This window comes from Drosophila bipectinata, chromosome XR (assembly GCF_030179905.1).
Source record: "Drosophila bipectinata strain 14024-0381.07 chromosome XR, DbipHiC1v2, whole genome shotgun sequence".
In the NCBI taxonomy this organism is placed as follows: Eukaryota; Metazoa; Arthropoda; class Insecta; order Diptera; family Drosophilidae; genus Drosophila; species Drosophila bipectinata.
Genome location: NC_091735.1, coordinates 8,307,418 through 8,333,046, shown reverse-complemented (window position 1 = coordinate 8,333,046; position 25,629 = coordinate 8,307,418). Strand labels below are relative to the sequence as shown.

Genomic DNA, 25,629 nt, shown 5'->3' with positions numbered 1-25,629 from the left:
CGTTCCAACTTGTATACTGCGTGCAAAGGAAAGAAGGGTGTGTGCAAAGTTTCAAGTCGATAGCTTTTAAACTAAGAGACTAGTTCGCGTAGAAACAGACAGACAAACGGACAGACGGACATGCTCAAATCAACTCAGGAGGTGATCCTGATCAAGAATATATATACTTTATAGGGTCTGAGATGTCTCCTTAACTGCGTTTCACACTTTTGATCAAAATTATATCTCTTCACAAAATTGTCTTAAGAGCTTCTCGTTGGCAACATATGTACAGTGGGGAGCAAAAGTGATTCCATGTTCAGCATATGCATGTTCAACCTCTAATAAAATGTAAACCATGAACCAAATGAAACAAACTTTTTTTTTCTCGATTACTTATTCAATTTGTAAGAAATGGACTTAAATACTACAACAATACAAGAAGAAATGAAAGAGATAGAAAAAACCAGAAAGGAAAGATAACTTCGGGCGAAGCCGAAGTTGATTTACCCCTGCTGTTAAAACCGGATATATTTCGAAAACATCGGATATAGTCGTCCGATCCTTATGAGAATATCATAATATAACCAATTTATAAAAAATAAAGCTCAAAAAAAGTATCAAGCTTCTATCATCAAAAATACAAAAGTTGGTATTTTGACCAAAAACCATATCCGATCAATCAGTTATATGGCAGCTATAGGATATGGTCGGCCGATCCTAATTAAATTTCTTAGGTTGGATCAACTGACTAATCTGTACTAAGTTCCAGCTTTCTATCTTCAAAAACACGAAAGTTGGGTCATTTCCGATCGTTCAGATATATGGCAGCTATAAGATATAATCGGCCGATCCTTATGAAATTTGGCATGTCGTAATGTGTTTTCAAAAATAGCTCTCGTGTCACATTTGAATTCTCTAACTCTAAAAACACCAAAGTTATACCATTTACGATCAATCAGTTATATGGCAGCTATAAGATATAGTCGGCCGTTCCGACTTATATACTGCGTTCAAAGGAAAAAAGGGTGTGTGCAAAGTTTCAAGTCGATAGCTTAAAAACTGAGAGAAAATTTGCGTAGAAACAGACAGACGGACATGCTCATATCAACTCTGGAGGTGATCCTGATCAAGAATATATATACTTTATAGGGTCGGAGATGTCTCCTTCACTGCGTTGCACACTTTTCGACAAAATTATAATACCCTCTGCAGGGGTATAAAAATACCAAAGTTGGTATTTCTACCAAAAACCATTTCCGATCATTCAGTTATATGGCAGCTATAGGATATAGTCGGCCGATCCCGGTCGTTCCGACTTATATACTGCGTGCAAAGGAAAGAAGGGTGTGTGCAAAGTTTCAAGTCGATAGCTTTAAAACTGAGAGACTAGTTTGCATAGAAACAGACAGACGGACAGACTGACGGACAGACGGACATGCTTATATCAACTCAGAAGGTGATCCTGATCAAGAATATATATACCTTATAGGGTCGGAGATGTTTGAGTAAAGATTCTAAAAACAAGAAAGAAAAGCTAGCGGCTGGAATAGGTGGATGTTTCGTTTGGAGATTGCTCTTTAGCTTCCGCAGATTTTGATACCTCGGTTATATCTGGAATAACTTTAAAACACAAGACAAGAAAGGAAAACTAACTTCGGGCGGAGCCGAAGTTTATATACCCTTGCAGTTAAAACCGGATATATATCGCAAACATCGGATATAGTTGGCCGATCCTTATGAAAATATGATAATATAACCCAATTTAATATAATTCAAAAACCAAACCTAAAAATATACCAAACTTCTATCTTCAAAAACACAAAAGTTGGGTCATTTCCGATCGTTCAGTTATATGGCAGCTATAGGATATAGTCGGCCGATCCTTATGAAATTTAGTAGGTTGGATCAACTGACCAAAAATAGAATCTGTACTAAATTCCACCTTTCTATCTTCAAAAACACGAAAGTTGGGTCATTTCCGATCGTTCAGTTATATGGCAGCTATAGGATATAGTCGGCCGATCCTTATGAAATTTGGCATGTCGTAATGTTTTGCCAAAAAATGCTCTCATGTCAAATTTGAACTCTCTAACTTTAAAAACGTCAAAGTTATACCATTTCCGATCAATCAGTTATATGGCAGCTATAGGATATAGTTGGCCGATCCGGGCCGTTCCGACTTATATACTGCGTGCAAAAGAAAGAAGGCTGTGTGCAAAGTTTCAAGACGATAGCTTTAAAACTGAGAGACTAGTTCGCGTAGAAACGGACAGACAGACAGACAGACAGACGGACAGACGGACATGCTCATATCAACTCAGGAGGTGATCCTGATCAAGAATATATATACTTTATAGGGTCGGAGATGTCCTTCACTGCGTTGCACACTTTTGGACAAAATTATAATACCCTCTGCAAGGGTATAATAAAGTCCTATAAGTGGAGATACCAATGTTGTGCAGTCGACCGTGTACAGCTGTGAAGAAGGGCGTTACGTAAACTTATATGACGTATATGATTATTTTATATGTTACATGTACAATGTGCGATTCAAAAAGTTGTTTTTTGGAGTTTCTGGAGCACATCAAGTATAGGTGTTTTTGTCGGTTGCGGTAATCGGCTTTTAGGATGAGGGTAATTGTAATATTTTATTATCGGCCTCTTGGACTGCTGATGCCGAGTCGATAAAACTTATCTGTCTTCTTTGCACACAGTATGTATATATTTACATGTCGAAACAGCCAGAATGGGTCGACTAAATACTATAGTTATATATAGGAAATGACATAGCTTTGGAGTTTTCAAAGTAAAACTCCAACTTAATACATAATTGTTTATAAATTTGTACTAAACAAAATTATTTTAATAACGAATAAAGGATTCTCATACAATTCGGTTACCTAGTATCCGATAGTTTCGATCCGATATATACACTGCGCGCCACCAATCAGGGCGCTACCCAGGGGGCTACCATCATTCGATGTGAAATATTCTGTAATCTATTTAAAGGGGCTTCTACCTTGTGTAAAAATTGTAAAGCTTTAAAAAACTGTACTCTAAAACTGGCTGAAATTTCATACTCATACCTATCATACTTTCCGAAAAAAAAATTCTAGAAAAGGCAGGTTTTGGGGCCCCCAAGGTAGAAACACCCCTTAATTATACATTTTTATAATTGTTTTCCAAAATAAGTCGATAAATATACTAAATTAAAGGACGCAGAGAAATTCAGGACCTTCAATGGATTTTAATTCAAATAAAAACTGAAGTGTTGCTTATCTAATATTTTCCGATTGATTTAAAAATAAGTTATATCAACCAATTATATTGTTTGGTTTGCCAAAAATTCATACAAAGTTTTCAAAAAGTAGGATGATTTCATTTACAAAGATAGTTATTTACGCTTTATTAAGGTTGACTTCTATGGATTTCTATCTTTAACAACCTTTCATTGACGTTTTTTTTTTTGCAGTACCCTTTTTGCAGATGGTATTATATTTTTCGCCAAATGTGTGCAACGCAGTGAAGGAGACATCTCCGACCTACAAAGTATATATATTTTTGATAAGAGTCACCCCCTAAACTATTATGTCATGTCCATTGTTTCATACTCGAGACTCAGTTATCAAGCTAACACATTTATTCATTAAATTATTATTCCCACATTGTGGAGTGGAAAGGCGAAATATGCTTCATTTGTTTTTTTTTTAAAGGTTCACAAATTAAAATGTTATTGGCCTTAAGTGATTTGACCAAAGGTGTGGGGGTAGGGAGTGGCCAAAAAAAATTAGCTGGCTAATAGACTCGAAATGCACGAGAGCTTGGGGTAAATGGAAGAACCGATGACTCAAGTAATAACAAGGAATAAAGAACGGCAAATACTCGAAGGGGGGGAAAACAATCAGACACCAGAGAAAGAAGGGCCACGCAAAAGGACACGCGAATCCCATACCTAAGGACCAAAAAGACAAGGGCGCAGAGCACAGCGAATTGTAATGCGGCCAGAAAAGTTCACAAATTAGCAAATTTAAGAATCTCAATTTCGGGGAGTCGTCAAGTCAGCAAGGAAGCAAAGCAAACAACGGGCAAACGGAAGGAATTCCTTTTTGTCTATAAGAAGCCTTAGGTGAGAGTGATATCTATAATACCCTTGGGTGGGCCGTCCGCCCACTGACAGATACAAATGTTTTTTCGCGTGAAACAGGCATAAAAAGACAACAAAAAGGGAGAGACAGCAATACTTGAATGATGCGACAGTGTTAGCACCCTGTGCTATTGTTTACAATTTGTACAAGGTAAATAGTAAAAAGTTAATAAATCTATATTTTGGGAAACTTGTAATACTTGTCAATACTGCCTTTTGTTCCTATTTCACAAAAGGCAGTATTGACAAGTATTACAAGTTAAAATTTCTGTCACTTATCCCGAACTAAAAATCAAAAAGACATATCATTATATATTTTTGTATGAGCGCACGCTGTCCTATCTATAAAAGTTTTAAAAGTTCTAAGTTTTAAAATTTCTGTCACTTCAATGTCAATGTCCCAAACTAAAAATCAAAAAGACATATTATCTAGTATTTTTTTTATAAACGCACGCTATCCTATCTATAAAAAAAAATATTTTTTTTGGTTTTTACAACAACAAGTCCTGGTATGCCCAGTTAGTCTGACTGGGCATGGTATCTAAAGCTACGAGTAAGAAATGAACCCGCGTCATTGTAGTCATATTCGTCGTTTTTTGTCGCTGCGGCTGTCACTATGAGCAAGCTGGGAAAATATTGTCGGGAGCAGGGGGCAGTTGAATATCGCGGTAAGTGCCCCAAAAGACAAACGGGAAAATAAAAACGGCATGGAAAGCGCACAGAGGGGAATGGAGCTGCAATAATAAACAATTGTGCGATGGAAATCCGCGATTGTAATCCGCAATTTTTACGGCTTTTGTTGGTCCAGACTGCGGCAGAGAGTTGGTGGCTGGGGGAGGCGTCATAAATGGCGGGGATGGGGACTCGATGGGGACGGAACATCAGTCACCAGGCGGCAGCTATCGCTCGACACCATCTTCATTCGTTTTTGAAAACAATCTCATCGCAATCTACGAACAACGAAAACGGACAACAAAAGTAACGGCACTCAGTGTTTCATACTCTAGGATGGTTAAAACAAAGGGGCGAAGAGAGGACTCGTCATTGAATTGGGGCTAATGGTCAGTAGATCGATGCTGAAAAATATACGGTGAGCTTTGTTTCCCTGCTGGCCATGTCCTGCAAGTAGAGATGCTGATAGGAACACGGATCCCTACCTGCCACAAAAATCCGGCTTTTCATTGTGCGAATCACACAGTTGTAGACTTCTAAGGTTGTCTCAGACCGTGTAGGTGGGCTTTCTTCACACTCTGCCTTCTAAAAATAGTTAAGGCCTGGAGGCATTGGTTTCAATACCGTATTTATAAACTACAAAGCTTGACTGTTATTGAGAAATTAATTACCCCTTGCAGTAAAGATCGGATATATATTGCAAATGTCGGATATAGTTGCCAAATTCTTATGGAAAAAAAACCAATTTTGAAGACAGTCCAAAGCTTCTATCTTCAAAAAAAACCTATCTTAAGGTTTTCTCTATCTTAAAAATCTATCTTAATTAAAAAACACCGAGAGAAGGAATCATCTCCCACCCCATGGATTTTTGATCAATCATATATATAGAAACGGTAAGATATAGTAGTCCGATTTCGTCCGTTCCGAATTATATACTACGTGCAAAGAAATGAAAGATGATAGTCTAAAATCGATAGCTTTAAAACCAAGAGACTAGTTTGCGTAGAAACATCCAGTCAGGCGATAGGAAATGACCCAACATTGGTATTTTTTTGAGAAAGATGTTTAATTCTTTTTTTAGTTTTGTTTTCTAATAAATTTGTTTTATAATGAAATTCTTCCAAGGATCGTCCCACTATATCCGATATTTGCAATACATACTCGAACTTAACTGCAGGGTTTATCAAATTCATGAAGTAACTTTTCTTTCTTGTTAACTTTCCTTTTCTTGTTATACCCTTGCATTATAATTAATACCCTTGTATTATAATTTTGGTCTAAATTGTAGAACGCAGTGAAGGAAGCTCTCCGACCCTATAAAGTAAATATATTCTGGATCAGGATCACCTCCTGAGTTAATATAAGCATGTCCGTATGTCCGTTTGTCTGTTTCTACACAAACTAGTCCCTCAATTTTAAGGCTAAGCTCAGTTTTAGATTTTGCGTTGTTATAAATTGGTTTTATTATTATATTCTCATAAGGAGGGACCAACTATATCCGATTTTTGCGATTTCAGGTTTTAACTGCAAGGGTACATCAACTTCGGCTCCTCGCGAAGTTAGCTTTCCTTTCTTGTTTTTTTTAATTAAATAGGACTTTTTTGGCTAGCTGGCTATGGAACTTATGGAACACATCGAAAAACAAGAAAGGACAGCTTTCGTCGAGCTTTTCGACTATATTATAGCCAACAATCATCTCTTTAACCCACACATTAAGTATTCTCAGCAAAAAATATTTTTTGCATACTTTTACGATTGAAAGAAAAACAAGAATGGAAAGCTAACTTCGGGCGGAGCCGAAGGATATATATCGCAAACATCGGATATAGTTGGCTGATCCTTAAGAGAATATGATAATATAACCCAATTTATTATAATAAAAAATGTCCGAAACTTCTATCTTCAAAAATACCAAAATTGGTATTTCTACCAAAAACCATTTTCGATCGTTCAGTTATATGGCAGCTATAAGATAAAGTCGGCCGATCCTTATGAAATTTGACATGTCGTATTTTGCCAAAAATAGCTCTCATGTAAAATTTGAACTCCCTAACTCTAAAAAGAAAAAAGTTATACCATTTCCGATCAATCAGTTATATGGCAGCTATAGGATATAGTCGGCCGATCCGGGCCGTTCCGACTTATATACTGCGTGCAAAGGAAAGAAACGTGTGTGCAAAGTTTCAAGACGATAGCTTAAAAACTGAGAAACTAGTTTGCGTAGAAACAGACAGACGGACAGACGGAAATGCTTATATCAACTCAGGAGGTGATCCTGATCAAGAATGTATATACTTTATAGGGTCGGAGATGTCTCCTTCACTGCGTTGCACACTTTTGACCAAACTTATAAAACCCTCTGCAAGGGTATAAAAATTGTGACAATTTCAATCTTCAAAGTATGCCTCTTCAGAAGCCACACATTTTGCCCATCTTTCGGGAAATTTATGAATTCCTCGCCAGAAGAATTTCTTTTCCTTGGACCCAAACCAGTCTTCTAGCCAATTCTTAAGGTCTCTTAAGGTTGGCTTATCCGTGTCCCAAACTGGCGAACAAATGGTAATCTGATGGAGCCAAGTCTGGTGAATAAGCCGCATGGGGTAAGGACTCCCAAACGTGGCTACCAATTCCTTGGTGCCTCTTGCCCGGTGTGATAGCGCGTTGTCGTCCAAAAGAATGGTTTTGAGCTGCGTATTCTGGACATTTTTGCGTATTCTGTGCGTTTTTAGAGCAGATTCTTTCAATTCTCCCAATTGTTGCTGGTAGCGTTCGCCATTAACGGTTTCACCCGGATTTAGGAGCTCATACCAAACGATTCCGGCCTGATCCCGGAAAACGCTCAGCATGGCTTTGCGGCCGAAACGGTTTTGCCTAGATTGGGATTGGGTCGGCTGGCCTGGGCTAACATAGGATTTTTTTCATTTGGGGTTTTGAAAATAGATCCACTTTTCATTTCCAGTGACAATGCAATGCAAAAACTAGAATTTCCAAGAGAATTTCGCAAGTCATTTTTCGATGTCCGCGAATAGTGGTTTTATTATATATGCATAGCCCTGATATTTATATATACTTTATGGGGTGGGAGATGATTCCTTCTCTCGGTTATATACATTCATACGAATTCAATATACCCTTGTACTCTACGAGTACCGGGTAAAAATTAATTCGATTTTGTCATTTTAAAAGTTTTATTCGTTTTTTTCTTATTATATTGAAAAATTATCATTGTTCTTTGAAAGTTATGAGTTAAAATAATTTTTAGTGCGATAAATACACCCTTTTTTTTGGCTTTACATATCTGAAGAGGGATGGACACGTCATACAATACAAACGCTCGCACAGTGGCCAATAGGAAACAAGCACATAAGGGATGAGAATCAATGTTTAAAATTATTTCATCAGAAATTTAAAAACGAGTGATACATCATTATTCTACAACCTGATCCAAATTCTAGATATATATCTATTAGGGAAAACTAATTGAAGGCATAGAAATACGAAGGAAAAGCTAACTTCAGGCGGAGCCGAAGATGGTATACCCTTGCAGTTAAAATCGGATTTCGGATATATCGGATCGGATATATATCGAAAATATCGAATACAGTTCTCCGATCCCTATGAGAATTTCATTATACAACCAATTTATTATAAAAACCATAATAAAACCTTACAAATTTTATACAGATCCGCGAACTACATATATCTTAAAGCTCCTTTTTAACTGAACGATCAGAAAAATTTTGTGATTTGAAAATAGAAACTTTAAACTTTTTCCAAGTTTTGGTATTATAATAAATTGATTTCATAATAAAATTCTTATAACAATTTATTAACTGTGTCCGATATTTATGATACATATACAAGTATATCCGATCCTTACTGCAAGGGTAAATCAAGTTCGGCCCCGCCCGAAAATAGTTTTCCTTTCTTGATAAAGATGTAAAAAAAACTCGTAGGGATGACTGCAGTCTAGTTTCCCTATTATATTATATTCATCTCTTCCACCCACACTTTTACTAAAGTCTAAAGGTATGGACTCTTAGCCAACAAATTTTTGACAGACTTTTGTGCTTGGGTAAAAACCACTGAAGCAATTCTGTTGAGAAGCAGAATAAAAAGTCTACAATTCTGTAAAAATTGTCCGATCGAAATTATAATCGTAGGTAAGGATTACCCATTGGAAAAGTATAGCATCAAAACATTTTCCAAAAACTTGTTTAATCTGGAGCTACAATGAAATTTTAAGGGCGAGAAGGGGGTTTTTAAGGGCGTGGAAAATTTTGACACAAACTTGATTTGCGTGGTTACGAGTACTGGGTATACAAATTTAATTTAGTATAACATTTTTCAAAGTGTGTTGTCTGCTAAGAATCAGTACATATTTTGGTCGTCGCGCTTCTTCCATGGAACTATTGGCTGAGTTATGAAGCTATTCACTCCATCGAATATTACTTATCATGTGAATCAAACTCCACTTTTGTGTCATGTCACAATGCATAATTATAAATTGTAAGCCACACCACAAAAATAATCCCCAGATAGAAGCTGTAGTGCAATGGGAACCGGGGTTGTTATCCAGTACATATACAAATAATGGAGGCTGGCAAATTCGTTTCCTAAATGCCGTTGAATCTGTGTGTACTTGTCACACACATACAAATAGAGTCATGCCCGCTAGGGTGAAACCCTTAATGTCTTTTAATAGTTTGTGCCGACCTACGAACACAATATATCCCAGTGTTTCCCTCGCAAACACAAACAAAAATCTGCAGAAAACCTACCCCAAAAAATTTATAATTATTACTTGATGTGTGGTCGTCATCTCACACAACCATAAACCTCCAGATATAGTATTTAGTATGGGTGTGGCTACTGGAGAGGCTGAAAAAATACCCTGAAACGATTCAGTTCTGTTACCATTTTTAAATAAGCTGTTCCACTAAAATGAAACAATAGGTTGCGTAGGATGAACTTAAATATATTATTTTTATAAATACACAAAAAATTTTTGAACATCATAAAATATGTACACACATAATAATATGTACCCTTGCATACCAACTTAGAATATCTAATAATAAGACATTCTATTCATTAAATAAAACCTAAGCTTGCAAATACATAACAGTTAACCGTTTAAAAAAAAATAAGTCTCATTTATGGACCCTTTAAACAACTTGTCAAAAGCGAACCTTTTCATTCGGTTGTTGAATTAAATGGTTTCACTCTGAGCTAACCCGGTATACTTTTCTCAAATTTGATTCGGTTATTCATTGACCATTTGACTGAGGTTTTTAAAAGTCTGACTAGGAGTCTTTTGGATATTTGTCAATTTGAATTTGCTCTTCGATTTTTCGTGTTGATCATCCATTTTTTCCTCTTGTTTTGTTTACCTATTTGATTTTTTCAATGTGCTTAAGCTGTGTTAATGTGTTAGCTGTACCACCCATCCAGGTTTCCAAATACAGTCTAAAAGGGCCCATCCACAGATGAGCATATGATATCAATAAAAATTTGCTTAGAAAAAAAAATACAAAAAATTACATTAATTACATTTATTACATGATTGCCATTAATTTAATGTATTTCGTATTATTTTGCGTATTATTAAAATCAGCACCCATGCAAAATCCGATCTCTCTAACTCTAAAAAAACCAAATTTATACCATTTCCGATGTCAGCTAAAGGATGTAATCGGCCGAGCCCGGCCGTTCCGACATATATACTGGGTGCAAAAGAAAGAAGGGTGGGTGAAAAGTTTTAAGTCGATAGCTTTAAAACTGAGAGACTAGTTTGCGTAGAAACAGACAGACGGACATACGTACATGCTTATATCAACTCAGGAGGTGATCCTGATCAAGAATATATATACTTTATGAGGTCGGAGATGTCTCCTTCACTGCGTTGCACACTTTTGGACGAAAATATAATACCCTCCGCAAGGGTATAATGATCTAAAAGAAAAATATGGGTATAAAAATATGCATACATATGTACATATCAGGAATAACCATCTTTTGGAAACGGAATGCGCTGAATTTTTCAGTAAAAAATGCGATCCAACAGTATCAGAGTCAGTTCAATAGTTAATCTCTAGGAAACATCTGCAGTAATTCGGGCATAATATTTAATATTAAACAACAGTCTACATTCGATCCCATCTTGTGAAGAACAAAGGCTCTCGGAAATCTCTCGAGAAAAACCAAGAAGCCTCCTTTGTTGTTGCAACTGCTGATAGCTGTTTCGTATTATTCAAGTGTCTGCTGTAAGGATGGAGTAATTGATGCGCATTGTAGGCAAAAATCATCATCCATATTAGTTTTCAGACAGGAAAGATCTATACCAGATCTATTCCCCAATGCCAGCTTATGTATGGTAAAATGAATAATTATTTATAATTATTATTAATTTTAATTCTAAATTATTTATTTGTTTTATTATAATTTTGTAAGATAAGATGTAAGATAAATATTGAAAGTGTCCATTATATGGGCAATAAAGTTGACCTATTCTTTCGAAACATACATACATACACGTATCAATTACCGTGTATAGTTAGTCGATCCTTAAAGCATTAGGAACTATTAAATATATTTAAAAACTCGGAAATCTGGGGAAAAAAATTTCATGTTCATCGATGTACAGCATACACTTACATATGTATGGAAAAAACCATTTGTTTTTATGTTCCTATTCTCTGATTCGTCGCCCTTTCTTTTTATTCGCAATGTTTTCAAATTGATATTTTTCTGGATCGCTTTGGATGTCGGATATGACAGCTATAGGATAAAGCTGGCCGACATTTATGATACTCTCTGCAAGGTATGTTCAACGGGTATTTAATACTTCAAATCAGAGGTCGGCACGGCCCTATCTCGGGGGCATAGGAAATTTCTCTGCCCGAGCTCTGCCACACACACACAGTATAAATGTGTGAAACGTCATGCTCAAAGCCTACTTTCTGCTATACGTTACTAACACTAATGCGGTAAAATCATATCAATGTATTGGGGTGCCGACCTCTGCTTCAAATGAATACTCCATAATTTATATACTGTTAAAAAGTTTTAGAGGGGTGAGGTCGTTTTGGTATTGAACTAAATCAAATTAATAATTAAATCAACACCAAAATTTCAATTAGGAGATCTTTGGACCATGTATGTATCTTTATAATTAGAAGTAACATTGAATTAAAGTTACTTTATTATTTAAAGCAAGGTAGTAAAAAATACGATTAAAAAAAATTAGTAAATGCGATTGTTTCAAAATTTTTTATGTAGTAAATATGTAGTACTTATTATCTAGTATCTTATCTAATACTTATTTTTTTTATTTCGTTCCTACCAAACCACATAAATATGTAGTACCTTAAGCACTTAATTCGCATTGAATGGAATTTGTTATCAGCAATGGATCAGCAATTCGTTCCTGCTTATCAGTGGAATGGCGATAATTTTAAAAGGAAAAGCGATCAATTTTTCATTACATGTACGATTGTACATTTTTCAGGATTCGCATGTTTATCCATTATAATCTTTATATGCCTTTTCATCAAAATTAAAATATTACCAGATACAGAAAATACTTTTGTTTCCTAATTTAATACATTGTACCTTGTTCATGATTCATAGTCATAAATACTACAATTTAAGAAAGCTGAATAAAAATTCTTTAACTCTACAAAAAATTAGCATTTAAAATATTTTAGCACCCAAACCTTTAACAATAAATATTAAAAAAACCATACTTTTTTAACTCCAAACAACTCATTATTTTAATCCAACAACATAATTCTTATATTATAAGATCTTATGTATGTATATATTGGATTTGGTGTTCTTTTTTCGCATAATTAGCCGACAATTGAAAATTAAATGGAAAATATAAAATCGTAAGAAAGTCGAAACAAAATCATAAGAATGTAATGCTTGTCCATATCATAAAATATAACTTTCTTTGTTTAATATACATGACTAGAGAGGTATCTATATTAAACTCGGATTCCCCAAAGTTAGCTTCTCATTTTTTTGTTAGCTTAAAAACCCTTAAATAAGTTAGTTTGCACATTAAAGAATGTCTCTCAATCTCTTCGTCAATCATATGGCAAGAAGAGTTAATATTTCATTGCAATCCACAATTTTTTCTCTTGGCATTCACAACCTAAAATTTTATTAACAAAAAAATTGTTTTTTCGCTTACCCGATTACGGTGACTGTATTAAATTGTTTATAAATCCAATTATTACAGATCTACACTTTGACTATTCTATAAATAAATTCCTTTTAATACGGGTCAGTATGGTACGGTCAATCGTTTTCATAACACTAATAGAAGACAGTAGTTGGATTTTTCTCCCAATCAGCCATGACTCGCCCTTAAGAACACAAAATAGTTCGGCCAGACTATTTAGTCAGACAATGGAAGCTCTCATAGGCCCAAATACATGAGGCTAAGAAATGGGACAGCGATTTGACTCAGACATGCCAACGAACTGAATTTGATAAATTGATGGACCAAATAGACGCCCAGTCGCCCTGCACTTCCACATGTGCGTGTCGTCGTCAGCGACAAGCGGGCTGTCGCAGGTATACATACGAGTTGCATGCCGGTACCTGTTTTCCACCGCCGCCGCCGCCACCTCCGCTACTGATCTTGGGCAATTTGAATTCGAGGCTGTTTATGACGGAACCTCTGGGCCCCAAAATTTGAGCGGCTTTGTTTAAGGTCGAACTTGCTAATCGACCTTCTCTGCTCTCTGGCGGCAATGGCATTTAGCTGTCTTGCGTCTGTCTGATTGTCCTTTTCGTTCCTCGTCCTTCGTTCGTCTGCCTATGTTAAAACAAAAAATGCGATCCATTCTACAGTGGGCGAGTCTCGCAGTTGGCATGGATTTATATAAGGGGCCATTATAAAGTTTCGACGACATGTTGGAAGCGAAACAAAACCCTTTCGGCGTGCAGGGGTTTTATCACCCGGTTAGCAAAGTTCTCATGAAGCCATTGTATCCCTTTCACTTAATTATTAGGTACATAATGTGCCATATTCATGGTAACCGCCGGTCGTGTCCAACAACAGAGTTTTCGTTCTCTACCCATGTCCTTTTTCCTCCCTTTCCACACATTTCCCTCTTCACCCTTTCCCGATTCCAAGACCCTGCCTACCTGAGTTCGCGATTGTGTAATAGCCGAGTGCTTTAGAAAGGCCGCATGGACCTCTCAATTTCATTGAGAATTTGTCAAGGGCACTGAGCGATTAACACCACCAAGAACATGCAAACGCAATATACATATTCCGTCGTACGGAATCCCTTTCCGCGCCACCATTTCATCAAAAACACTCATCTATCTACATATAAAAAAATTGACGTCTTTTCTAAGGTACTTTGCAAACGATCTGGCTTCGATCGACATTATTCAGTTATGTATGTATATACATATATAAACATGTATACACATATGTGTGTATGTATGAGTGTGTAATTTTCTTCTTTTACTTTTTCTTTTAACTTTTCTGTAAATCAGTAGTCGATGTCCTTAAAACTGGCAGATTACTTATCACAAATATGTATATAGGAAGCACAAATTGTCCTTTACCTCCCATAGAATTCCAAAATGGCCCTTAGGAAATGAATTAAAAAAGTTATCAAAGACGTGTGTAGCTTCAATGGTATCAGAGTCTATTTATTTTGAGGTTTTGCTTCGGTGTGTATGTGGAACTCTTATTTTTTAATTTTGTTAGAATTTAAAAAGTTAACCAGAAAAATGGAATTGTCTCCTCCTCCTCTACTCCACTCCACACCATTCTACTTCCATTTCACAATAACATTTCCAGGGTCTGTTGCTATTGCTTTGCCCCCTGCAGTTGGTCTATGCTAGTCAACACTTTCGATTTTCCTTTCTCTTCCATTGTATGGCGAATTGCTTTCATTAATCAAGCATGGGTATGTCTTTCTTGTCATTCCCACTTCCAATCTCCCGTCCAGATTTCATAAATAATTGCTATCATATTATACCGATTATCGTTGCTGTCGCCGACATCGTCATCTTCGCTCGGTTGGAATCGAAATCGAAGTCAGGGAATCGGAGGAAGGCCAATCGCTCCAAGTCCAATTCTGCCTCTGATCCAATGGACTGGATGTGTAAAGTTCTTTATTAACACGGCACAGCGCCCTTTGTACCCCAAATCGAAGTCCAAGAATAAATCGATCAATCATTTTTTACATTTTGTCGTCCTCGGCAAGGTGAAGTGGATTGGGACAGGGGCCCTGTGGAGTGCGTTTCTTTGACGGCAAAACGGGCACATAGATCAGACACCGGATTGCATGAGATAAATTTCTCCCATGACCGCCGCGGTGCGTACTTGACTTCGTGTCAATAAATCGTTTCAGATTTTTCGTTTTTGATCGCTCTTCCTCATTTTTTTTAAATACAATTTACGCCGACACAAACGTTATTAAAAATCCATTAATAACTTCAAAGCCACATCGATTACGGACGATTCTGGTCCAACACAAAATTCCCGGACCTAAATCGAAACTCGGGCAAATAGCTAGGTCCAAGGCCCATGGGAAGGCGGACGTTCGATATAGTTCAACGCTAACATATAACCCAGGCAACTGAGTCACAGCTCATACTTAAAAACATTTTTCCCATATTGTTCTCCAAATCATCTGCGATGTACATCCGCGCCACAGGCTTTCTTGAGCAAGTACAGTCATGATTTCTATTTTTAGTATCGAAACAAGTATGCATATGATTTTTGTGGACCATATCTTAATTATAAAAGAAAAATAAAAAAATTTAAAATATAAAGCATTTTGTTATTTATCCCCAAAAATTGTTTTATGAAAGTTTATAATTTTCTTTAAAAAGTTTATGAACCCTCTGAAGATTTTATTCGTTGAATGTCTCCTACCCTATAAAGAATATATGTACATATATTCTTCCGTCCGTATGAACGCGTAGGTCTCAGACTATAAGAGATGGAGCTATAGGATTTGGATTGGAGACTCCTTTAATACCCACGCAGTTCAAGTTTGTTTCAAATTTTTTTACACCCCCCTTCCCCAACCCCAAATCACAAATTTCTGTAGCGCCAGTACGGGAAAGTATTCTGAAAAACTTATGATGCCAAAATATTTCTATAGCTAATATTTATTATATATGTATTATAATTATTATCTTATCTGGAAAACAAGTTTCAACCAAATCGGCTGATTTTTAGAGGAGAAACGTGTACAAATATTAAACCCGTGGATCTTGAAGACTTTAGGAGATAGAACTATCACACTTGAAACTTGGACTCGTATGGTATTCACGCAAATCAAATTTTTAACAAACTTTTACCACGCGTTTTCCCGACCCCAAAACGTAAATCTCGTGTATCGTGGATCAGAATTTTACAAATCTGAAAATTATATTCCTTAAATTTTTTAGTTTTTATTGAGTTTTAAAAAACACAAAGTAAAAAAAATGAGAGGAACAATTTATACTTTGTTTTCTATTCGAAAAAAAATATTCCGCTCAATTGCAATGTTCCATGTATTTCAAACAACTAAAACTTCAAAGCCCCACATTCGGACGAGCTTGCTTAAGGTTATTACAAGATTAATTTTGAAAAAAAATTTTTCAAATTTAAAATAATTGAGTTAAATGTACTTTAATTAAAATATATGAGTTAAATGAATTTTAATTCAAATGAATGAATAAATACTTAATTAATGTAAGTATTTTAGAAAACGCCGACCCACCTCCTGAATTAAAATAAACATGCCCGTCTGTCTTATACTACGCGAACTAGTCTGTTAGCAAGGCCGCTTAGATTCGACTTAGCTAGATCTTTAGGGCCCCTGGAGCAACAAGGAAATTGACCAATGAGAAGAGGCCCTACAAGGGACCCTTCCTTTCGGGGGCCCTGTCTTTCAGATTTTAGGCTATCGATTTCAAACTTTGCAAACATCAATTTCCTTTAAATTTTAAACGCAGTGTATACATAAGTGGTTATGTAATGCATAGTAAAATCATTACATACATACATAAGTCAATACAACACTCATCGACCTCATTTAATGCTTTATCTGCCATATATGTACATATGTATGTATGTATCTAGTGGTTAGAATATGCCATAGCTTTGGTTTTTTTTTTTTTTATAAATTTGAAGGTTGAGATTTTCTATGAATTCTTTTTTATAGCCGGTACTCGAAGAGTACAAGGGTTTATTGTAGTCTGGTGAATGTATGTAACATAGAGAAGGCATCATCTCCTTAATCAGCATCAACAGCCGAGTCGATATGTCCATGTCCGTCCGTCCCTCTGTATGAACGCGTGGATCTTTAAGATCAGAAACTATAAGAGATAGAGCTTTAGGATTTGGCATGCAGACTCGTACAACTCGTAAGTACCAAGTCGGGAAGTCGGGAAACTCGACTATACCCGTGCTTTCTTGTCTTCCCTATTAATATGATCATCCAATTTTAATTAGGATCGTCGAACTATATCCTATAGCTGCTTACATGACTGAACAATCAAAAATGTCAAAATTCATATTGTACAAAATTTATCGGATACTTGAATTCCATAAACGATGGAACTAGTTGACTGATCAGTCAACTAAATCCGATTGCCACCCTGTTTCATATAATATACCCTCCAGTAGGCAGTATTACAGTTATAATTTGTTTTTTAAATAATATAGTACACACAAGAAAAATGTGCCTTATTTTAAGTTGCTTGAAGAAAATGTTTAAAAAAACAACTTATGTTATATTTTTATAATATTTTGAATATTATTAAATAACCAAGGTTTTTTCATATTAGCCCTTTTTCAATAATCATTCAAATAAAAAATATAAAACAAATTGGAAAACTGAGTGCGTCTAACCCAAGACCAGCAGTGTATATCACTCAATACTAGACTTAATTTGCGATGTACATATCTGGATGTACAGATCCGATGTACCGGACCTATATCCGGTCCGTCTTAGTAATTAATTTAACTCACAAAGTTACCGGTTTGAAGAATTTAGCGCAAAAAATAAGTCATTTTAATATTTCTTTCTATTCCCCCTTTTTTACAACCCCCTATTATGTACAGATGTGCATACATATGTATTAATTTCCAACCGAAAGTGTTGTCGGTTAAAATAAATTATGTTACAGGTTTAATCTTACAGGTTTCCTTTTTGTAATTAGTTTTACATTATACCATGGTTGAAAATCTTCCGATGTGACGTTTTTTACGTAACTATGTAGTAAGTATTTGTTTTAAAATGAGCCTAAGTTATTCTGAGCCCGTAAAAATCGTCAGAATCAACATATTTAACAATAGTTATACCCAAGGGCGTTCCTATGGGTGGCAATGGGGGCCGCTGACCTTCCCTTGCTATCTGACTTTTTAAATGTATGTATGTATGTATGTGTTTACGGTTATTTGTATGCACATACACACATATAAATATGTATATAACTTTAATGTATAATGAATATGTACATAAGAACGAAATTCGACGGAATCACGGACCGTAATTACAAGCAATGAAAAGGACCAAAGCACAATGAACAGGGGGAGTAGGCAAAAGAAAAACACAACTGAACCGTCAGATGTACATACAAACATATGTATGTATACTTATATATACATAAGTATATAAATACATACTTAAATACATATCTACAGAGTGCAAGTGGCCACATAAATACATTTCCATTTCCCCATGATTATCGAAATGCATACATACGAAATTTTATATATACATTTATGTATATACATATACTTAATGCTTTGTATGTGTGTGTAAAAATTTTTACGATTTACATAAAAGAAAAGAATGTAGACGGATGGCAAAGGTGACGAGGAGCGAAGCGGACATAGACTCAGAGGAAAAATGGAAACGGGGAATAAGAAACGGTGTTTGGGTTTGGTGGAGAACTAACAGAAGCGAAAGGAACATGAGCAGGAGCTAAAAATGTAGAACAGCGCAGCGACAAAAACACGACGACGACGTTGGCGACGTCGGCGACTCTTCGGGACCTTTGTCACCGGCCAAGTGCTCGAATTCCATTGGTGCAGGACGACGGTAGAAGTCCAATCGCCTCCAAAGTGTCGAGCTATGTGTGACATCCGTGCACCCACACAGGCGTGCGACACACGCACACACTGTCGAGTCGATTGTGGCGCAATCGCAATCGCATATCTGCAGCCAGTAAAGCAAGAGAGAGGCACACACACCACTCTGGCACACACATCGAATCTGGCCCAAATAAATATTTGTGTGTGCCAGAAGAAGACGGGCAGAGCGCTCGGGGTCCCGGTTCCTTCTCTCTCTCCAACAAACTGTTTGCGGCGGACAAGACCTCAAATGACAAAATTTTAAAAGAAGGGAACCGAACTGCAAAAAGCAGCGTGTGACGACAATAACAAAGCAGCTAACGATGTGGGGAAAGGGTGGAGTCAGGAACGGGCATTGAGTACTGGTAGCGGGTAGTGGACAATTGGCCGTTGGCAGCCGGCAGCGAACGTGAACTATGTACACACATATGGCATATGCGGGCAGCGACGCTGCAGCGACAAGCTAGGTGCTAGTGCTGGCCATCGCTATTTCATTCGGCGTCCTAGCCACTCGTTTCGACTCTGTCACACGCAAACTTGCTGTAGGCGACACACTCGCACTCACACAATCAAAGGAGCGTTCCGTTTGGCTGTCGTTGATGTGCGACCGAACGGTTTTGTGTTTGTGTGGTCAGCAGCACAAATACATTTGTCGCATGTCAACTCACTCTGGTTTCGTCCATTCAAACGACAGTGTGCAAGCGGGCTGGCGATAGCTGAAACGCGCTCACATATAGGCGTCTCTATTCCGACGCATACAAATTAGCCAAACGACCATGCAACACAACGGCTAAGAGAATTAAGAGCGAACCAAGACACCTCTCTTCGTTGGGCACTGCTTTGCCGACTTCATGCCAGACTAACTCGCCCGAAGCGCTACTATGCTGAGCGAGCAAGACGCCTGACATGGGTACTCGCACATGCCCTCCTGCTCGCTCTTCCTTTGGCTCTCCTAGTGACCCATCGCGACAATGTGTCACAGCCAGCCGCTTCAGGGAAGGCCAATTCCATTTTCAATAGCTCGCTCTCTCGCACCGCCACTCTCGACTCTTTTTTGTCCATGTCGTCTCTCCACGCACACAAACATACTAACATTAACCACAGCACCATAGCATTGGCATCTACTCGTCGTTTTCAGGTAGACAATTGTGGGGCAGTTGCGTTAAACTTGTCCAACACTGCGTGTCTCTAACGGGAGCGAGCGAGACGAAAGTGTCACCCACCCCCAACCGTGTTTGTGTTAGTGTCCGCACGCGTGTGAGTGTTTGACTGTGCGTCGCATTTGTCGTCGCTGTTACATTTTTCTGCCTGCTGACTGCGACAGAGCAGCATTCGCTGCCGCTGCTGCCTCGTAACCACGTCGCCGACACAGCGACAATCATTGTCACCCACGTCTTCCGAAGAAGTGGTTCTCTCGTTTCTCTGCTTAGCCTCTGCACACCGCACTCCGCGTAGCGTATACCGTACACTGCACTCGTGCCCGCATCCTAAACCGAATCTCGGTTCCGCCACTTCTTGTTTTGTACTAGCGTTAGAGTGGTCGTCTTTTAAAACGAACGACAAGAAACTTTTTTAATATCGGCAACAATGCTCTATAATAAAACCTAACTTTAAACGAACTTTCAAAAAAACCTATTGAGCTAATGAAAGTGAACCACTGCGTCGGAAATTTGACTAACTGATTTTTTTTTTATATGGAAACGTAGTGAAAAACCAATTGCAACAATTAAAGTGAAATTTATACGAACAATAGGAGTTACGTAAATTAAAAACCGTCTTGTCTTTAATTTTTATTAAAGGTAAGTGAAAACACAACTTAAATTTTTTCGAGCTCGAATTGCCGTCGGTAGTCGTTAGTTCCGCATTTTGTGTCGGAGAGCCTCGAAGATTGTTAAGATTAGGACTATATCATCAATCGCTGGCAGAGGCAATAAACAATAATTTTATTGCATGTGTGACAATTAAAATCCATATAGTTTTCTACTGCAGAGTTTTGGAGTTTGTCGTTCGAGAAAGAAAAATACATAATACATACATACATAAAATTCGTCTTACGGCGAGCCACTCATCAGAACAAAGTCAAATGTCAAAGTTCTAGTTGAGATTTTAGTCTGATCAAATTGGGCGCTGAAACATGGTTCTTCTTCTTCGAAACTATGATCACCAGTACCCCAACCCTCACAGCAACAGCTTCTCTGAAACTATTATTGCTATTGCCGCTTTTATTATAATGTACTACTTCTATTGCGGGAAACTATAGCAGCAATTAGAGAAGCCAAAGTGAACGCGGATCGTATGGGTTTGCGTTGCTAGTGTTTGAGTCTTCTGGACCTCGGAATTCTTCACTCATTCTCAGGGTAATTCAACATTTTGTTGCCCAATCTGCTAGCCGCTGACGGCTGGCAATGGTGCCGATAATAACAATTAAAAAAAAAAAAAAAAAAAAAACCATCAAGTCATGTGATTGGTTTTCCCCGTCTGCATTTCTGCGCTTGACAAAAATAATTACCCATATACATACATACATCACCTGGCTCTGTCAAGCGATACACTGCAACAAAAAGCACAAAAGCACTAGTCCTAGTTGAAACTTAGTGTTTTTTTTTTTTTTTTTTTTTTTTTTTTGAATTTAAAGTTTGAACAGTAAAGTTGGGTAGGTAATATTTATAGTTCGTATTAGTCAATAGTAGAAGTTACACAAATATAATGAAAAGCCTCATATTTAAGGAAGTCATTTAATGAGAGATGAGATGAGAGACCGACTAGCTAACCTAACCTAACCTTAGTCAGTTCTGTCACGAGAAAGAATATACAATTTTTTTTTCCAACACTCGACAATGGATTTTCGCCGTGTACTTACAGTCATTTTAATGCTATTGTTGTTATCGTTACTAATGAGCCCTATAAAAGTCCGCAATCTCCATCTCCTGGTTGCCGAAGCTACACTGTGAGAGTGTTTTTATTATAAGTATCCGTGTATCTTCGTTGTAGATGTATTCCAGTCATTGTATCTGTGTATTGGTAAGGTTTTCGCTGACATTGAGCCAGCGATGTTCGACTTTTAAGATCGATTCCAGATAGCAAGCCGCGACATCGCACAAGATCATCATCCGCATGTTACTGCCACATGTCCAATCCAGCAATTGTCCCCAGTTGGAGCTTTCCCGCCTCATACCCTCTTTAAGCATTCCCATCTCATTTGGGGTGCGCAAATTTACGGTAGCTTGAATGCAACAATAAAATACTCGGCTAAGCTGCTAGATCGGATGGTATTGGGAGGGTGTGGATTCGAACGGAATGAATCTGACGGGATCGCCACAGGTCGCCGCCGCTGACGTCGCAGAGGCGAATTTAATTGCCAAAAGGCCGAAAAGCTGTAAGCGATTTGGCTCAAACAAATGAGAAAACTTGTGCTTACACGACCGCGTGAGAGTAGGTATCTTTTTATACCATCCGACTTCGTCAAATCTCACTTCACTTAGGTTAAAGACAAACTGGTTGCCAAGTGGGTTTCTCAGTTGGGCATGACGTTATTAGTTATTTTCTTTGCCTTCCTTAACCGAAATACCTTTACAGGTTTCTAAGAAATTCTTCGACACTGAACAGCTTGGATTTCTTGTCATTTGTATTTCAGTTATCTGAAATGACTTTTTTTCACGTTATTTAGATACATAAATATGCAAGTGTATAAAATACAATGTTCTAACGCATTGAAAACAATTTCAGTTATGTGACGGCAGACTACTGAAATTGTAACATTTCGCTCGTTAGTTTGCTCACTCGAGCGCTACCGACCTTTTTTTTCGTAGTCTTTCGTTTTGAATTTAATCCACTGATGATTTGTTTGTGCTTTAAAACAATGTCTACTCCGGGTGCGTACCCCAAATGGCGTGTGAGCTCAAGAATGCGTTCTAGTCCACATATACTGGGAGGTTGGAGTGAGGTCACTGTCGGAAAAAGAGGCTGTTTGACTTGGTGATAACGTAGCTTCCAGATAGTTTTCTTATAGGCAGTGGCAAAATGGAAAACGGGATTTGCACCACGTAGTGACTGACACACAGACACCCCTGGCATTAGTTCGAGATTGCTGATTGACCGAGTGAGTGCCTCTATGATTGACATTTCTAACGACTCGTTTTTTTTTCCCTCATGTCTTTTTTCAGCACAGCAAAACTCCAGAGAAAGACCAAATAGTATGGACCATATGATGAATCCGTTCGTGTCGCCCGCTTATCTACTCGCCCATGGTCCACATCCGCACGCACATCCACATGTCCAGCACACCCACCCGAAGGGTAGTGCCTCCTCGCCGGCCAGCTCTCCTGGAGGGTCGACCGGATCGGGTGCAGCATCTGGCGGAATCTCAAAGCTGAAGCGCTGGGGATCACCGCCTATTAACCTGGCGGGACAGTTCATAAATCCTTCGACGGGAAAGAAGCGAGTCCAGTGCTCAATCTGCTTCAAAACCTTCTGCGACAAAGGTGCCCTTAAGATTCACTTTTCGGCGGTGCACCTGCGGGAAATGCACAAATGCACGGTCGAAGGCTGTAACATGGTGTTTAGCTCGCGTCGTTCCAGGAACCGTCACAGTGCCAATCCGAACCCAAAGCTGCACTCACCACACATCCGGCGCAAGATCTCGCCACATGATGGCCGCACGGCCCAGCAGTTTCCTGTGTTCGGGACAGGAGCCGCGGCTGCCGCCGCAGCTGCCGGTCACCTTCCTGTAGCTTTTCCTGGTCTTCTACCACCGCATCACTCGCACCACACGCAGTCCTCGTACGTTATGTTTGGCGGCCAGGGCCGATTGCCCGGTCTGAACGTGCTTTCCGGCTGCCTGGAGCTCCCTGATACAGAGTCTGAGGCAGCCATCGATACGGAGACAGATGTGGCGGAAGGGGTTGGCTTCGAATACGTTGACATTCAGGCAAACAGTTCCAGCTCGACTGCTTCTTGCGAGGAGGAAAACGACCAGGACCAAGATCAAGATGAAGAGATGCATTGTAGTCTGAGCCTAACGAGCAGCAGCAGCACCAGCAGCAGCAGCAGCAGCAGTAACGACGATGAGGACGGGGGCGACCAGCCTTTGGACTTTAGCTTGCACAAGCGACGGGACCGCAAATGGGAGCAGGAACTAAATCAGGAACAAGGGTCGGAAAAAGAACATAACCGCAAAAAGCTTCTTCATAGCAAGGAATTTGAGTTGGAGAAGCGATCGGCCAGTCCCAGCGGAGGCTCTTTCTCTATGGACAGGCTTCTAGAAAAACGCAAGCGACATGACAGCAACGCGTCCAATTCGACCCGTTCCACATCTGCCAATGCCACTGCCGATGCTGATGCTGCCTCTTCTACTCTTGGTCTCGCCACAGAAAGCAGCATGGAGTTGGAAGGTGACAGCATAGACCTGTCTAGCCGACGGCTACTGCCACCCCCAATGCTGGAAATGGACGAGCAACACCATATCCGACTGCTGCAGACACAGATGTTTGCCGCCGCAGCGGCAGCCGCCGCCGCTCAGTCGCCAAACACGTTCGCTTTGCCGTCGGGTGGATCACCAGTGGAGCCACTGGGTGGGTCGCCGCCAATGTGGAGCCTGCTGTCTGAAATGTACCGCTCGATTCTGCTAAAGACGCAGCAGCAGCAGCAGAAGCATGAGCCCTTCCACCAGACCCAACAACCAGAACATCATTTGCACCTGAGTCATCTAACACTTGAGCGCCACCATCAGCAGCAGCCGCCAAAATCGTCACCGGTGTCTAACGCAGCTATATCGGTATAAATTGCGGGGGAGTTGCTTAGTCAAATTTTTTTTTTTTTTGAGTTCTTGTTTGTAAAGTCGTCTTAAGAGGGGCGGAAATTGGAAGTGGAAATAAAATGCATTAGCCGAATAGAGGTCATTAAATGGCTGGCAGCTCTTAAACACCGCCGCCCTGAACCCCAGGTGTTACAACACGGACTTGATCCGGAATTTAGCTTTTTCGTGTTATATAAACTAGTGTTATATACATTTTTTTTTAAGTATGAATGTTTACAGAAACATCTATGTGTATAGTATTTAATCTGTTCCTCAGTGCATCGGCAGGGTTCAAAGAGTGTGAGAGTGTATGTGCGTAGGATCTCAGTTTTTTTTTTTTTTTTGCTGGGACGAAAGAACAGGCAACGGGTTCGGGTTCCTGCCATCTCCATGGATGCACAACGAAGTATTAAAATAAAAAATAGGTAATACACGCATATATTAAATAGTTCTAAGTACTTTTTTTTTGAAACCCCTAAATATGTTGCGTTGCAGTACTAACCGCATGTAAGCTTTACTGAAACATATCCGAAGTCTAACGGAATGCTCCAAACCTGTAAGCAGCTAAATGTAGATCGTAAGTGAACAAAATGTAAATGCTCCCAAGAAATAGTATTGCTCTATACGAAACGATTGTATACTGTATAACATGATTTTAAGTTTTTATTAAAAATAAATATGTCAAAATTGGAAAAGAATGAAATTGTTTTTTGGGCTAAAACTATTTGCGGAAAAACAAAAAGTTTTTCGCAACAGAACATTTTTGAGACGCTCCCAGTAAACATGAATCTTATCTTCAAAAACCTGCTAATTTGACCAGTTTCGCAATTGGTTTTAACTCCATATGAAATAGGAATATCTTCCGTACCGTCGTTACGATTGTGCGGCTAAAAAAATAAAAAATTAACTTGAAACCCTTTATGCTTT

The 25,629-nt window shown here is 38.5% G+C and overlaps 1 protein-coding gene across 6 annotated transcripts; it reads left to right on the top strand.

Annotated features, from left to right (window-relative positions):
- The first annotated feature begins 4,448 nt into the window (after positions 1-4,448).
- On the top strand, positions 4,449-25,405 carry disco (disconnected). Of its 6 annotated transcripts, none has more exons than XM_070276237.1 (2): positions 4,449-4,679; positions 23,072-25,405. In XM_070276237.1, the coding sequence occupies exons 1-2, from the start codon at positions 4,661-4,663 to the stop codon at positions 24,685-24,687; spliced, it is 1,635 nt and encodes a 544-aa protein (XP_070132338.1). In that variant the 5' UTR covers positions 4,449-4,660; the 3' UTR covers positions 24,688-25,405. The 6 variants fall into 6 exon arrangements, with proteins under 6 accessions (XP_070132338.1, XP_043067205.1, XP_017097391.2 ...); XM_043211270.2 differs by having other exon boundaries at positions 4,450-4,794; XM_017241902.3 differs by lacking the exon at positions 4,449-4,679 and adding an exon at positions 20,235-20,707 and having other exon boundaries at positions 23,077-25,405.
- Positions 25,406-25,629: the final 224 nt, after the last annotated feature.